The sequence below is a fragment of the Lutjanus erythropterus genome, chromosome 8 (genome assembly GCF_056507025.1).
Source record: "Lutjanus erythropterus isolate fLutEry1 chromosome 8, fLutEry1.hap2, whole genome shotgun sequence".
Classification (NCBI taxonomy): domain Eukaryota; kingdom Metazoa; phylum Chordata; class Actinopteri; order Lutjaniformes; family Lutjanidae; genus Lutjanus; species Lutjanus erythropterus.
Window position 1 is genome coordinate 24,507,200 of NC_139324.1, and position 14,856 is coordinate 24,522,055.

A 14,856-nucleotide genomic window follows, 5' to 3' on the forward strand; every position below is an offset into this window, starting at 1 on the left:
TTTTCTTCATTATGTTCCCTTTCACTCTCTTTTCCTTTCTCTCTCTCTCTCTCTCTCTCTCTCTCTCTCTCTCTCTCTCTCTCACACACACACACACACACTTGAAAACTGCACATGTACACTGAGCACATCCTAAATATGTATAACTGAGGCACATGTGTAGTCAAGAAGATCTATGTACAACCATCAACACTCTAAAAGCCTAAACAGAACTACACTGTCAGTGACCACGCTAACACTTGTGTGTAAATATAAATTTACAACATAACAGGCCTCATAAATACAAAGGGTTTTTAAAAATACAGATCAAATACAGATTAACAGCTTGATTGATGCTCGGGACAGTGTTCCTGTTCCAGTAGCTGTAGATAGGTGGCAGCAGTGTGACACTGAGACAAAATACTGACAGACAGCAGAAATACTGACACTGAGTTGAGCTATTTATGCTGTTGTGTGTGTCTGTACTGTCATGTGTATAACACTTTATAATAACCATTATCAAATGGCAAATTTATAGTTATTTAAACTTTTATAAATAGTTATTTTATATATTTTTATATGCTTTATGAACCATTTATTTAACAGTGTTGAGTTGTGACTATAAAGACCATCCCAGTAATGCCTATAGATGCACTACACAGAATTAATTAGCTGTTAATAACTTATTATAAACAGCTGTTGCAACTACTACTCTTCAAACTATGACGCTGTACGTACAACTCTAGTGTCAGTTTTGCAAATGCAGGGCTCCTTGATCAAGTTAACAAAATGTAATGTCCAGTTAGAACGTCAAAAGTTCTTAGGTAGGTCTTGAGTTAAAATAGATATGTTATTTATTTAAGTTTATGTAATAAGGTAAGCTATTAAGGTCCGTCCACATCAATTATTAAAATATCATTTTAAAACTGTTTTAACTCAAGTAACTCAAGTGGATGTCAGAGTGCTGACTGCAACTTTATACCATCTATTTGTATTAAAATGAATAATTATGTGGGCCAAAGAAAATTGGGTCAAAGTCATTCGCATTCAGATGCTGTTTAAAGAATTATCTTAAAGTAATCAGGTAGTTCACTTATAGTGTTAATTTTTTAGCTTTTCATACATGAAACTACACAGTAATTCTATTTTTATTATTATTATTATTATTATTTTAATACTTTCCTTCGTGGTAACCTGTCTTCTTCCAGTCGGCTACCTGAGGCTGAACATTGAAAACATGACAGAAAAAAAAGAAAGCCATTTTGTCTCACTGAAAAACGTAGTCTACTGAAGTTCATGACAAGCTGCCAAAAACAAGTCAATGAGTGAAACTACAGCAAGTTATATTTTATATACAGTACTGTACTGCATTATAGTGTATTTGAATTAAACGCAGTATAGGGATTTAATATGCGCTGTAATTTGAAAAGCATTTGAAATGGCTATACTGTATTTTAATAAAGTTCATACATATGAGCTGTCTGTTTCACAATTTTATGGTCATGTAATTGATATAGAAATGCTAAATAGATGGTAATCTGCATGAGTAAATCATTTTCTTATAGTAATCAGTTTGACCCAGACAGACGTGATCACTGCAAAAGGATTCCACAGAATAATCATCAGTTGCCACTTTTTTATGTAGCCATCCCAATAAATTTTATAGACAATTTACAAACTAATTATTAACCTTTAAAAGATGTAACAAATATCTGGTCCATCTTTCTATGACATTATTTCTTAAAGGTTCTCAAATCAGTTGGTAATAATCATGAGCAAACATTTATTATATAGGTTGAAATCCTATTTAGTATATGATCTACGGTTGAGGACAGTTTTTTCTCCCCGCCCCCTCCTCCCCAGGATCAAGGAAGCACAGGCAGGCTGAAGGAACACTGCAGGAGCGCAAGACGAGCGCAACATTGTAATTTGACAGCAAAAATCAAGGATGAGTCCCACACTGTAAGCTGATCGGCTGTTTATAACTTTCAGTTGTCCGTCAGTGTAAAGTTAAGCCCATTATCCCGAAAACAAAAGCCCACTGCTTTGACTCATAAAGAGACTTTTACTCATTCAGTGAAAATTCGGCATTAATTTGAACTCTGAAAAACATGAGACAAGCAAACTGAAACTGGCCAGAATAGACATTTTAAAGGAGGACACTGCAGCTTCAGGGTTGTTGTCAGAGAAGCTGTTAGTTTGCTAATTTAATCAAAATTTAATAGTCAAAGTCTCTTAAACATTAATTGACTATCCATTTAACATTTATTATTAATGGTTATTGTAAAGTGGTATCCATGTTTAAACACTTGGCAGCATGAGATAAGTGAGAGTCAATAATTCTAGACACAGAGAAAATGTCTCAGAAATTGCTGAAATAAATATTTCTTTAGGTTATGTACTGTCTTATGCTCATGGCTGAGCGTATTTCACTTGGCTAACAGATTTACATAATGCAGAGAGGTGCTGTAATACATAGATACATCCGCTTCCCGATGAATTAAGATGAAAATCAGGGCCACATGTCGTGAAATTAAACAGCACAAAGGCGACAGTTTTAACACGAGATGTAAAAAAAAAAAAAAAAAAAGTCCACATGAACTTCTCAGCTGTCTCTCTGCCAGCCTACAAAAAGATCAGTGTACACTGCACACACTTAACTGTACAAACATAATGAGCAGTCACATGTGTTCATTCACAATCTATTGACTACTAAACCATCTATATTCAGCTGTACTATGGCTGGAATTCAGTCCAAGAGACTCCAGTGATTTGTCTGACATTTACAAACTTATCTTCTTCTATTTACAGTCCAGTTATCTCCACAAATACAGCGCAGACACGCAAGGTGAAAAAAAAAATCTTTAAAAAAACCATTCAAGCACAATTTTGATATAAAAAGTGGTGGAAAGGTTAAGTAAAGGGATAAAGTATATTCACATATAAATACTGTACATACATCTGTAATACAGGACAGTTAAATAATCGTCGCTAAGACTGGAAAAGAGCAGTTTTGGTGAAAAGGATTTGGGGTTATATCAAATGACTAATGCTAAGGAAAAAGAAGAGACAGGTTGAGACAGATCCCGGATGTACACTATACACAAAACACACACACACACTTTTGCATCCTAAATCACACACTCCTCCAGTATCATGAACTCTCCCACGCAGGCAGGCAGGCACACACTGGCACATGCAAATAAAGGAAGAAGAATTTTTGTGAGGGTCATCTGTCGTGCATAGAGGAGTACCTGAACTGTGTTCTGCAAATGTCAGGACAGAGAAAGCCGAGCATGTTCCCTCCCGTTTTATCGACTTTTTATCGTCTTTGATGACGCCCGGGACAGAGACAAGGACACAAAGATACTCTATGTGAGAAAATTACATAAACAAAAGTACAAAAAACAGTACAAAAAGCTTTTCTTTTTCTTTTTTTTTTTTTTGAAAAAAATCAATTTTAACAGTCCTGTAAGTCCAGATCAGCAGCACCACCGTCCGCTCCACTGTGTCACTGTTAATTAAACTGAGGTTTCTGATTGGAGCAGCAGTAGAAACTTATGAGACTTGGGGTCGATGTACTCCTCCGTCAGTCGGATGTAAGGGATGCTCTTGACGGTCACAGCTAAGCTAAAGTCAAGACACTTCAGTAGGAACTCTGTTCCCTCCTTCATGCCGCCGGTGACAGAGGCCTCGCTAACCAAAGTCCACTGGTCAGCCATCCAGCGCTCAGGGCCGTACTGAAGGGTCGGACCAGGGGCCAGGTAGGCTTCAAGGAAGGCCTGGGCAAGTGGAGAAAAAAGTAAAGCAGTGAAAATATTCTAAATATAGAAAAAATAAAAGTACATTGCTTTGCTTCGTGCTGCTACTCTATGCTTCTCCATACTGGGGTTGTGCCAACTGGCATCTGCTTTAGGGAAGTACACTGACTATTGACCTCATACCTCCTCACATTAAATCATCCGAACCGTGCCATGTATCACCACTGTAGCCTATAGATGCAGAGAGTAGAAATCCAAGCTGAAACAGCCTGTAGCCTTAAATCTGGTGAAATCACTGTATTTTACAGCACTATAACTTTCCTCCACAAATAACTAACTAACAAACACAAAACTTTATGCCACTGAGTCCAACATATCTTGCATATTAAATGTTCTTACTTTTTAGCATTCTGTGACTATTTTGTGCAGAAACACAAGCAGTCAGACAATATTATAGATTTTAAACAAAAACCCCTAAATCAGCCAAAATTATTTCACAAACAAAATTAAGGTAAACAGTTAAACTATTACCGTAACTAGTATGTTATAGACCAAGTGTTCAAGTTTTACTGACTATACTTGCTCTAGTTCAGCGCCTGTCCAACTTTTTCTGACATGCTTCCCTTCAGAAGCTTAAATTAGTCATTAGTGACATAAAGGTCTGCACGAAAGCATCAGCAACCTCTTATTTGCTTATTTTCCCTGAAATAATTATATTAAATCAACGTCAGATTCTATATTTCCAATTCAAGAGAGGTGTTCTTTCTCTCAGTGAACTGAGTGAACTGAGACAACAACCTCTTAGCTGTAATATTAGCATTTCAAAAACACAAAAGGTGTGTCTCGCCTTGTTGCTTGCCACAATATCTCTGCGTTTCTCAGCAATTATATGGGCGAGTACAATGTTCTCATGACGGACAGGCATAATGGCCAGAACTACAGTACCAAAATAATACCCAAGTTGTAAAAACTGATGTATGTGGTCTGAAATCTTCACAGCATTTCAGTTATTTAATTTGAGGTTCTAAACCAAACCCACCTTAGGGCTCATGTTATTGATGAGACAGAAAGCGAGGTGCTTCTGGATGCTCTCCATGCTGTGGCAGTGCTGCCTCCTGGTGGTGCGGAGGTACTTCTGCAGGGCACGGGCCATGGAGGGAAATATGGCCAGAGCTGCTTCGCGCACATCCATGATGTCGGACGGTGCAGCGCGCTCGTCCTCTTTCTTCATCCTCCGGACGTGTGTGAAGGCCTCCTCCACAGCCACCACCAGCCTGACAAAGAAGGGACACACACACACACGCACACACACACACACACACACACACACACACACACACACACACACACACAGCAGTTAGTTCACTGTCAGCTCTTTACGCTTGTATTCAAAGCTAATTCAATGAGTTTCCAAATGGTTATGAAACAGTCTCAATGTATTACTCATGCCTCAATATGGCCTGCAGAAATTAAAGAGACCATCTATGAGATAATCGTCTGTTTCTATACAGTTGTCCTAATGGCTGTCACCAGCTCAGATTCTCCTAAAAAACAGCTGAAGTGTGCCTGTGCTTACATTTTCCAACCTGTGGGGTAATCCAAAAATACTTTCTGGATCTCAATCTCAGCCAAAACAGCAGGCATAAAATTATAAAACATACAAGTGTACAAGATATGTGTTATATATAGTTATAGATATATACTGAGACGTACATATATGTTATTTGCAAGGTTGTAAGAATTCACAGGCATTTGTTGAAACTGTCTTAATTTTTGCAACATCAACATTGCCAGGGTGCACGTCTGAAAGTCTTTAGGTCAGCAAGCTGTCCCCCAACATGCTGTCACCGTTCCTGTGACGCACCTGGCTCTACGTTTCCGGACTCTCCTCTCGTAGTCGGCCTCTTCATAGTACAGCTCATTGTGGGCGGTGTCTTTGCGTTTCCCGGCAGCTGTAACCATGGCCCGTGACTGATTCCCATTACCAGGCTGCGCTCCTGCTGTGCTCCCCGGGGCTGCACCGAACACAGAGGACAGACGCAAATTGGTTATATCGGTTTGAGCTGTGGGGTAGCAGCCCCTGACCCCGCCATCAAACTGATTAATGGGCTGTATCTTGATCTGCATCGTGGACAGAGAAGGTCAGATGAAGCTGAGACCTCAAACATCACAGTAAAACAACCGTGAATCAACCTTTGCTGGTCTGTATTGTGTCCATTTTATCCTCCATTGACTTTTGAGAAGGAGTTTAGGGGAGTGCGTGTTAATCTTTGTTACTTATCTGGGGCATCCTGCCAGATCTTGTGTCTCAGTTACAGAGAGTGTTAATTATAGCGCTGAGAAAGGAGGCACTGGAAGCATCCACATTTCTCCACACACAGTCGGATGCAGGAGCCTTTTTATTGGGGTGTGGATTAAATATTCAGCATTTTACACTTCAAAGGCCATAGTTCTTGTCTGATCTGTGAATTTACTGGTTTGCGAGACAAACCTATAAAGCTAATGGAGCTTGTACAGCAGTACATTACAGTTCCTGGGGTTTTACTGTGGGGGAGTTACCTCTGGTCCATATTCATGAAGATCAGCACAGTTTGGGGGAGGTTATAGAGAGTAAACGCTGCAGGTCAGGTAAGGATATAAATCATTAATAGTCTGATCTGCATATGCGTGTTTATGAATGTGTATGCAGGTGAGAAAGACACATGAAGAATCATCCTGGTGTCTGCTGTGGAAAGAATGCATTGTAAATATTTTCCACTGAAAATATGAGTAAACACAAGCCTCTTTAACTTCATGGCCTACATATTCATGCAATGACAAGAGCTGCCTGTGAATGACTTTGAATGAGAAAGAGAAGGGGGGTGGATGGAGCGTGAGTGGGGGTTGAAGCGAGCGAAAAAATGAAATAAAGAACAGGGAGAAAAAAAAAGGCGAGCTGGAGACGGGCTGAGCGGGAAGAAGGAGAGATGTGGGAGTATGTGAGGAATGAGCGTTACTCTGATGAATTATTTAAGGATTGAAATTCCACGGCCCTCTTGAGGCCTCTCCGCTGCACTTTGATAGGGAAGGGGGTAGGGTGGGTGGGAGGGAGGTGCTATGAGGACACCATATCCCATACTGCATCTCTGCCATAGATCATCAAGCCCACAGTGGTGTGCAGCGGATGGGGGATTGATGGGTGGCGAGTGAAAGGCCCATTTAGAAAGAGTGCAATATGCGGTGTTATAGGATAGAATGGGAGCAGGGAGGCAATACATCAGCTGCAGCGTGTGTGTCTGAGTGTGTGTGTAGTACACTCTGAGAAATAAGGGTTGCTATAGGGTTCTTTACCCAGAACCACTTGCTTCTGAGGAACCCTTTTTTTTTTTGGAGAAAAGGTTTGTCAAAAGTTATTTATAAGACTAAAGGTTCCATTAAGAACCATTTTCATCCAAAGATTTAGAAAAAATGAGTACTTTGTTGATTGCTGAAATTGTTGAACTCTTTTGCCAAAGGTTCTTTGCACCATAACATAAAAGATAAAACCCTTAGAATATAAAAAGGTACTTAGTAGAGCCCTTTGGTGGGTTCTAGATAAAACCTTTGGAATATAAAAAGGTACTTAGTAGAGCCCTTTGGCGGGTTCTAGATAAAAAGCCTTGGAATACAAAAAGATTACTGGCAGAACCCCTAAGTGTGTTTTAGATAAAACCCTCAGAACATGTTCTTAGTAGAACCCTCTTAGTAATATCTAGACAAAAAAATGTATAAAAAAGGTTATCGGTAGAACCCCCTGGGTGGGTTCTTGTTAACACGCTTAGAAGATGGAACACTGGAACCTCCAAAGAGGGTTCTGGGTAGGACCAATACACCATAGAGGGATTCTCTGCAGAACCTCTCATAGGCTGTAGGTGAAACTTTTCACAGATGATTCTTGGTATAACCCTGTATGTCGGGCTCTATGAAAAACCCTCTGAAAGGGTTCCCCTTCTTCTCCTAAGGGGACAAGACAAAGAACCCATTGGGGTTCTAGTTAGCACTTGTATTTCTAAGAGTGTAGGAGTGGAGATGCACTATATAGATTATGATGGAGGCTTCAGAGTGCACTAAAGATGGAGTGAACTGAGCTGTGAAATTAGCAGCTTCCTGTGATAGAGTGCTGTGTGGAGAGATTTTATCTGTACTTACTGTCCAAAAGGTATGTTCTCAGTTTGTTTTTAAAAGCTGCTCATGGAAGAGACGGAGATGGAAAAGAAAACATCACAACCAAAGAGCGGAAAGAGTGGAAAACCTTGTAACGGGCACATAACGTCAAAGGGGAAAACAACAGAGATGTTATATAACACAGGAAGTAATTATTGGGACAGATGAGGCGACTGACCGTCAACGTCGTAGACCTTTAACCCAGCAAGGTGTTTGGCAGCCCGGTGTTTTGAGGCAGAGAGAAGTGCTGGGTTATGGAGTGGAAAATCTCTGTAGTAATACTCCAAAATGGACAGAGCAGCCCTCTGAATGCTGTGTTAGATGAGAGACAGATGGAGAGAGAGACAACTCAGAGACGGCAGGAATATGATTTACATTATGGCTGACTTATAGTGTATAGGACACCGACACTGACACATTTTTTTGCCTGATACCTATGACCTATGTTTAATTACAATGCTGGTTCCATTCACTCTTAGAGAAAAGGGTTCCAAAATAGTTCCTCTTGAAAAGCTTGAAAAGCTGAGGTTCTACCTTGAACCATTTGCTTTGAAATAACCCCAGACTTCTTCAAGGATTGTGGAAATCCTTGAAGAAGTCTTTTGTCAAAGGTTTGTCAAATGTTCTTCGTATCATAATATAAAAGGGTTTTCAGCATAACCCCCCGAGTGGCTACTCTGGAAGACAACGGGTTGTTGAAATCCTTTCAGTAAAACCCCATGGGTGAGTTCTATGTAAAAACCTTGGTATACAGGTTAGGTTCTAGATAATACCTTTTAAAAATAAAAACATTTTTGGTGGAATCTCCTGGGTGGGTTTTAGTAGCACCCTTAAAGTTTTAAAACTCTTTTAAAACTCTTCGTCTTTGGGCTTACGTCTTCTGAGTGACGCCCTCTAGTGGATGCATTGGTTAACATCCATGCCAAGGACGCATTGAAGTATGTGGGCAGTGACGGTTACATCATTTGAAACTGACGAATCATATGTGAGGAGGTGCAAATGACCCTTCAAAAGGTGGAAAGTTTCTGGATAGAACCAGCGGACAGTGGAACCATTACATCACAGAAGGGCTCTCAGTAAAACCTCCCATAGGGGGTTCTGGGTGTAACCTGGTTCTTTGTATAACCCTTTATATCGGGTTCTAGGTAGAATGCTCTGAAAGGGTTCCATTTATCAAAGGTCCTAGCAGGAACCAAAAAACCGTCTCTTATGGGGACAAGCCAAAGTAACCTTTACGGCTCTTGTTTGCACCTTTTATTTTACCATTGCACACCTTCAACATTGTCAGGTTCATGATGGACAGTTTATAAAAATATTATATCAAAAGCACTTCAGCAGAAACCAGAGATATTGTCTTTTTTATTCCATGCATTCTTCATTCTTGTCAAAACCCTGCGCCAACGTTACCCTCAATGAATGCCGACAGATCAGTTGGAGAGTTTCAGTTGGAGACTAATCTGGCCTTGACCTGTTTGCCTCGAGCAGAGTTGACTACAGAGGTCTGGTAAGCTCACTTCTTTCTAAATCCAGCTGTAGTCTTCAACTGAAGCTGACTCAAGTGACATGACTTGAGGCAATTTATCAGATTTCGCACAGCTCCCTCTGGAGCCGCACATGGCTTTATACAACATTTTTCACACATGCAGTAACCAGACTTTGATGTGTAAAACTGGTACAGTTCCCCTTTAACTTCCAGTAAGTGGAATGTGTTTGGTTAGTCTGTTTCTGCCTCTTCTACAGGTCTTAACTTCCGGTTTACCATGCTCAACATTTATTAGAAATCACTTCAACGCTGGTCTATTTCTGCCTTGATTGGTTAGTTTGTTTGTGGTATTGTGTGACGAGCCAGAAAGGGGAGAAAACACTACTGTGCATGTTCATTGGGCCGTATAAACAGGATGTAAACCCGGAAACTTTTTGGCTTATGCACCAGGCGAGCAACTCTCATCAGAAATTATGAATTCAACTTGCCATTTGTACAAACATGCAGATGATATGGTGTTAGTTGGTCTTCTGCAGACAGGAAAAACAAATAATCAATCTAGATATTTTCATCATGTTGGGAAGCTGAAGACAGTGCCCTGTTTCTTAATGAAAGTAAGGCTCAGGAGCTGGCTATTGTACAATGCCTGTCACTATTTTCCACCTGCTGTGATAAATAAGCGGCCTGTTGAGGCAGTGGAGGAGTTTAAGTATCTAGGAACCTTTTTTGATTGCACTTAAAGTTTTACAGCCAACACAGAATATATTTTTTTTAAAAAAGCAATGCAACACTTGTATCTAATCAAAAAATCAAAGTCCTACAATATAAGTCTTGTTGAAAGTGTTTTAACTTTTAATGTATGTCATATGGGAACCTGTAGGCTAAGAACAAAAACAGATCATCCAGAATCATGGCCAGTACAATTACTGATCCTGTTTATTCCCTTTTTAAAGAATTCATAAAACTGCCCTCAGGAAGATGCCACAGAGTCGCTGCAACAACCGAAAACATTCATAAGAAGTCTTTCATACCAAATGCAATAACTTTGCTGAAGTGTAAACATGACTCAGACTGGAGCCATGCCCGTTTTTGTTGTCTGCACTGTATATGTTCTGTTATTTTTGTGCGAATTGTAATTAATGTGATGTGTTTTTAAACCAACCTGTGGAGCCGAAGGCAAATTTCCACATTTGTGTACAATAAGGATTATTATTATTGTTGCTATTATTGGACTGAATGGGCAACATCTTTGCATACATTATCTAGTTCCTCTTAATCCATCTATGAGAGCAGTACATTGCTTAGTTTCCTACACTGATACTCTCAGCTTCTCAAACAGCAGGTGATACAGTAACAATAAGTACCTCACTTCACAAAACCTGAACTATCCCTTCAACTTTTTAGCCTTGTCACAGCAACCTTATCAGATTACCACTGTTGTGTCCTTCTCTGGTCATAGTCACACATTCAGTCAGAACAGAGACAAAGTAAGACAGCCACAGGACGAGCGCCTGTGTCCGGCACTTTCTCACCCCCCTCCCTCACCCCCCCCCCCGATTCCTAGAATAGCTCGCCTTGAGCAAACTAGACGAGGAAGCTGATGAGTAACTCAATTACTGACTGTGCCAGTCTTCCCTGTGGACATTTATTACACACATACTTCAACATGATAGAGTGTAACGACTGTGACCAAGTGCCAGTGTGTGTCTCAGCGTGTACTGCAAGGAAAAGGTCATATTCACATGTGAAACTGTAAAAGGATTATATTCACAGTATCCTCTTCAATCCTATTTTCATTACGATCTGTATGTAAATCACACTGAGGAGGTGATTAAAGCGAGCTGGCAGTCTCACCTGAGCTGTCCTATGTTGTAGTGACGCGTCTCTCCGTCAGTGGAGCGTATGACGCACACGCTGTAGCAGGGCTGCAACTGACGAAGCTCCAGCAGCACCACAGCCAAGTAGTGGACAAACAGCTGCGAGTCCACGAGGGACACGGCAAACTGGACGATACCGTGGTAGTCCTCATCCTGTTTGGACCACATTGCAGGTTTAATGAAAGTAGACACAACCTCCTCTTTGATTTTATTTAACCAGGACAACATCACTGAGATTGAAGATACTGTTTCCAAATAAATTCCTGAATTAAACTGCTAACAAAAACAAAAATACTCTCAAAAATGTTCTTTTGCACACTGTCAAAGTAAGATTTTTTTGCATATATGGTATATGTTTGTGTGTGTCAATTAAAGTCAGAATAAAATACTTTATTTTAGTTTAATGAAAGCCAAATTAAAGCTACTACAAGAAACTTTCATATTTTGTTGATTTTTGAGGCCCCTGTGAACAAATATTATTTCTAGCACTAATAACGACAAAAATAAAATTGTCTAAATAAAAATCTCCTCCTGTACCCTTTTAACTGGCTAATGTACAACTCAGTGCAACTTTGCCAAAGAAAATATAAACACAGGCTCGTTTTGTCTGATTTCAAGAAGAATCTGACCCGGAGTCAGACATGAAGAATAACTATACAGAAATAGCCAGTCTTCTTGCGGATGGTCTCATTTGCTTATGTAGGTCATATAGAGGCATCAGTGTTAAACTGAGACAACCCCTTAAAGGCATAGTTTGGATTATTTGAAGCAGGGTTGTATGAGGATATTATTGATAGTCTGTGTATCACCTACAGTAGATGGCGGTCATCTTGCCCCCAGTTAAGAGAGCAGCAAAATGTATTTTAGCCACCTAAAAAAAGGCCATTCTATGTACAGCATACACAGGTATTGATTTATTTTTTTCAATGGGCCTTTTTTTAAGTGGCTGCTGATCCTGTGCACAGTAGTTCATTATAACTTCTTTGCTGGCTGTGTGTCAACTGATCCCTATAAACTCTTTATTGTTCTTATAAATTTCAAATAAAAATATTTTTTAACCATGAATGGCAGCAAAATAATAAAAATATCTGGTAAAAAAAGAAGAACAAGTGCTAATTTTTCTTCGAGTCATACATAAAATGATCGTAATGCTCTGACTGTATCACGCTGTCAAACCCACCTGAGCATCAAGGATCCGGACACCATAGAAGAGCCAATAAGACATGGTGAGCAGGAGTGTAAGAGTAGTGAGGAAGGCACGGTACACACACACCCTGGGCAGGCTGGCGCGGCCCGGTCGGAGAAACAAGGCCCAAATGGCCACCAAGAGGATGAGGAGCTTGAAGGAGATGGAGAGGAAGAGGCCCTCGCAGGCTGCGCCACAAGCCTGCAGTCTGTCGGGCCACATGACAGCCGGAAGAAGCAGGAAGACCAGGGGCGTGGCCAGCACCAGCAGCCCCACGCACAAGCCCACTGCCAGGGGAAGGTAGCGGCGGAAACCCTGGGTCCGGTCCTGTATCCCCTTCCCCAGTCCAACCACTTCCTCCTGGGAAATACTGAGCTCTGAGGTCCCTGTTACTGCGGTGGTGGTTTCCCCCCAGTTATCATCCTGAAGGAGGAGAGAAAGAAAGATGAAGGAGGGGTATGTTACAAGCCATGGATACTTATTTGGATATGTTGGATTGCCTATGTGGGCAATTAAAAACCACTTAATATTTTTTACAGTTGCATTAATTGATGATTTGACCGTTTGGAGAGGGCAATGAAAAATAAGTCTCCCGGGAAGCTTGCTGAGAAGGGAGCAGTGGTGGATGAAGTATTCAGATCCTTTATTGAGGGAAAGTACTTAACTGTGAAAATATTTCATTACAAGTAAAAGTCCTGGATTCAAAACCTCAAGTAAAAGTATCTAAATATTATCAGCAAAATTTACTTCAAGCAAAAGTGTTCATGTGGTAAAATGTTCAGTCAGTATTTTACTATTATAAGTGATGTTTTTGCATTAATATTACTGCTGTATTAATGTGTATGTTGCATTTTACTGCTGATGTAGATGTTTAAGATTGAGCTCATTTTAACTTCTGTATATACTGTTAGGTAGCTGTTTCATTCACAGCAATGCATCATATTCTCGTTCTCGATCGTCATTTGTTTGTAGCATGACTTAGAGAACACCTTTTGCACGATCTTGTATTGAAGAACCTTAACTTAATTAAGCGTTTCATCATGATAAAATAACATTCGCCCTGCTGTGATACCTTGGTGCATGTTTGCTTGATCGTGGAGAGAAATGCACAAGCCACCACTGGCGGTCACTCTCGTTAAAGCTGATAGTTACGCTGAGGGGGACAGATCTGAGAGATAACTGGGTGATTCTACGTGGATTTGTCTTGAAGAGCGACCACTTCCACATTATACTTAGTTATTTGATCCAGGATGCAGGATGAACCTTTGTAGATCAACCTGGAAGTTGGCATCGCTCTGGTTCCCTCCACAAAAAGCTAATGTCATTACTGCAGTGGATTTGATACCCACATGTTTTGTTCAGCAAGACACTCTTCACAAATGAACACCACTTTTCTGATTTTTGAATTGTAAATGCAATTGTCAGTGGTAAAAAGCTATAAACGATATTTGACGTGATGACTTTTAATGTCCCTGACAACCTCTGTAGTCTCATCCATCCACTTGTTATCACATCTAAAAGCTTTAAAATTCATGAGTTGGGTATTTTTTGACATCTTTAATGCCACATAACAAACACGTTTGTGTTAAATACAGACTTTATTTCAGGCATCTAACCAAAAACCCATTCAAAAACCAATTGTCTTTGAGGCGGGGGAGCCACAAAGGCTAAAATACTACCTCATTTCCAGGTTTTAGGACTCTGTTGGCGAATGCAGCTCTAAATGTAATTTTTCAGCATTGTGAGCACCACAAACACATCTCTGTTGACCTTTATTGTATTGGGGTAGAGCAGAAAATAGATATTTTATTATCTGGGCAAATAAAACCAAAGCTGTCTGTATTGCTAGATACCACCATGGGGAGACAAATTTAATTTTAAAGTTGCTGACAAAACAAAGTAAAATTCTCAAGAAACTGGCAAATCAACTGAGTCTGACAAGTAACAATGCCTCCATTATCCTGTTTTACTCCCGTTTTTGCACAAGGAATCACCACAGATTTTATGCACTGAGCACACAGCGCATCCTCCATGCTATTTAGAGCTGTTTTGATTTTCCTGGAGTTTCGCCTCATTATGACAGGCCTTTTCAAAGTCCCACTGAAGTAATATAGGATGACAGGATGGGAAGTGCAGTAACGTTCACGTTGGCAGTAAGATGCACGTCAACATATGCGAACACACGCACAAACGCACACACTGAATCACAACAACAAAAGCTGAGCCTTTCTAGGCCCATCATTGCCAATTACAGTCATTTTTTTTCTTTCCAGCCAGCAGGGTCATTTTAAGCATAAATCTTTCCAACAAAGACACACAGGGAGTATAAATTAATGACAAGTCTGCTCTAAAGAGGCATTTATTTTTTTGTGTGCCTGTCATTAATTC

The 14,856-nt window shown here is 40.2% G+C and overlaps 1 protein-coding gene across 1 annotated transcript in view; it reads right to left on the reverse strand.

The window, feature by feature from the left end:
* Nucleotides 1-2,116: 2,116 nt before the first annotated feature.
* LOC146322879 (vang-like protein 1) overlaps nucleotides 2,117-14,856 on the reverse strand; it is a 32,832-nt gene continuing 20,092 nt past the window's right edge. The window contains exons 4-9 of the mRNA XM_084724996.1: nucleotides 12,463-12,891; nucleotides 11,260-11,435; nucleotides 8,101-8,234; nucleotides 5,605-5,755; nucleotides 4,780-5,014; nucleotides 2,117-3,761 (exon numbers count right to left, since the gene is read on the reverse strand). Of these exons, the coding sequence (XP_084581122.1) occupies nucleotides 3,501-3,761; nucleotides 4,780-5,014; nucleotides 5,605-5,755; nucleotides 8,101-8,234; nucleotides 11,260-11,435; nucleotides 12,463-12,891 (1,386 nt within the window). The 3' untranslated portion in view covers nucleotides 2,117-3,500. The remainder of the gene's footprint in view (nucleotides 3,762-4,779; nucleotides 5,015-5,604; nucleotides 5,756-8,100; nucleotides 8,235-11,259; nucleotides 11,436-12,462; nucleotides 12,892-14,856) is intronic.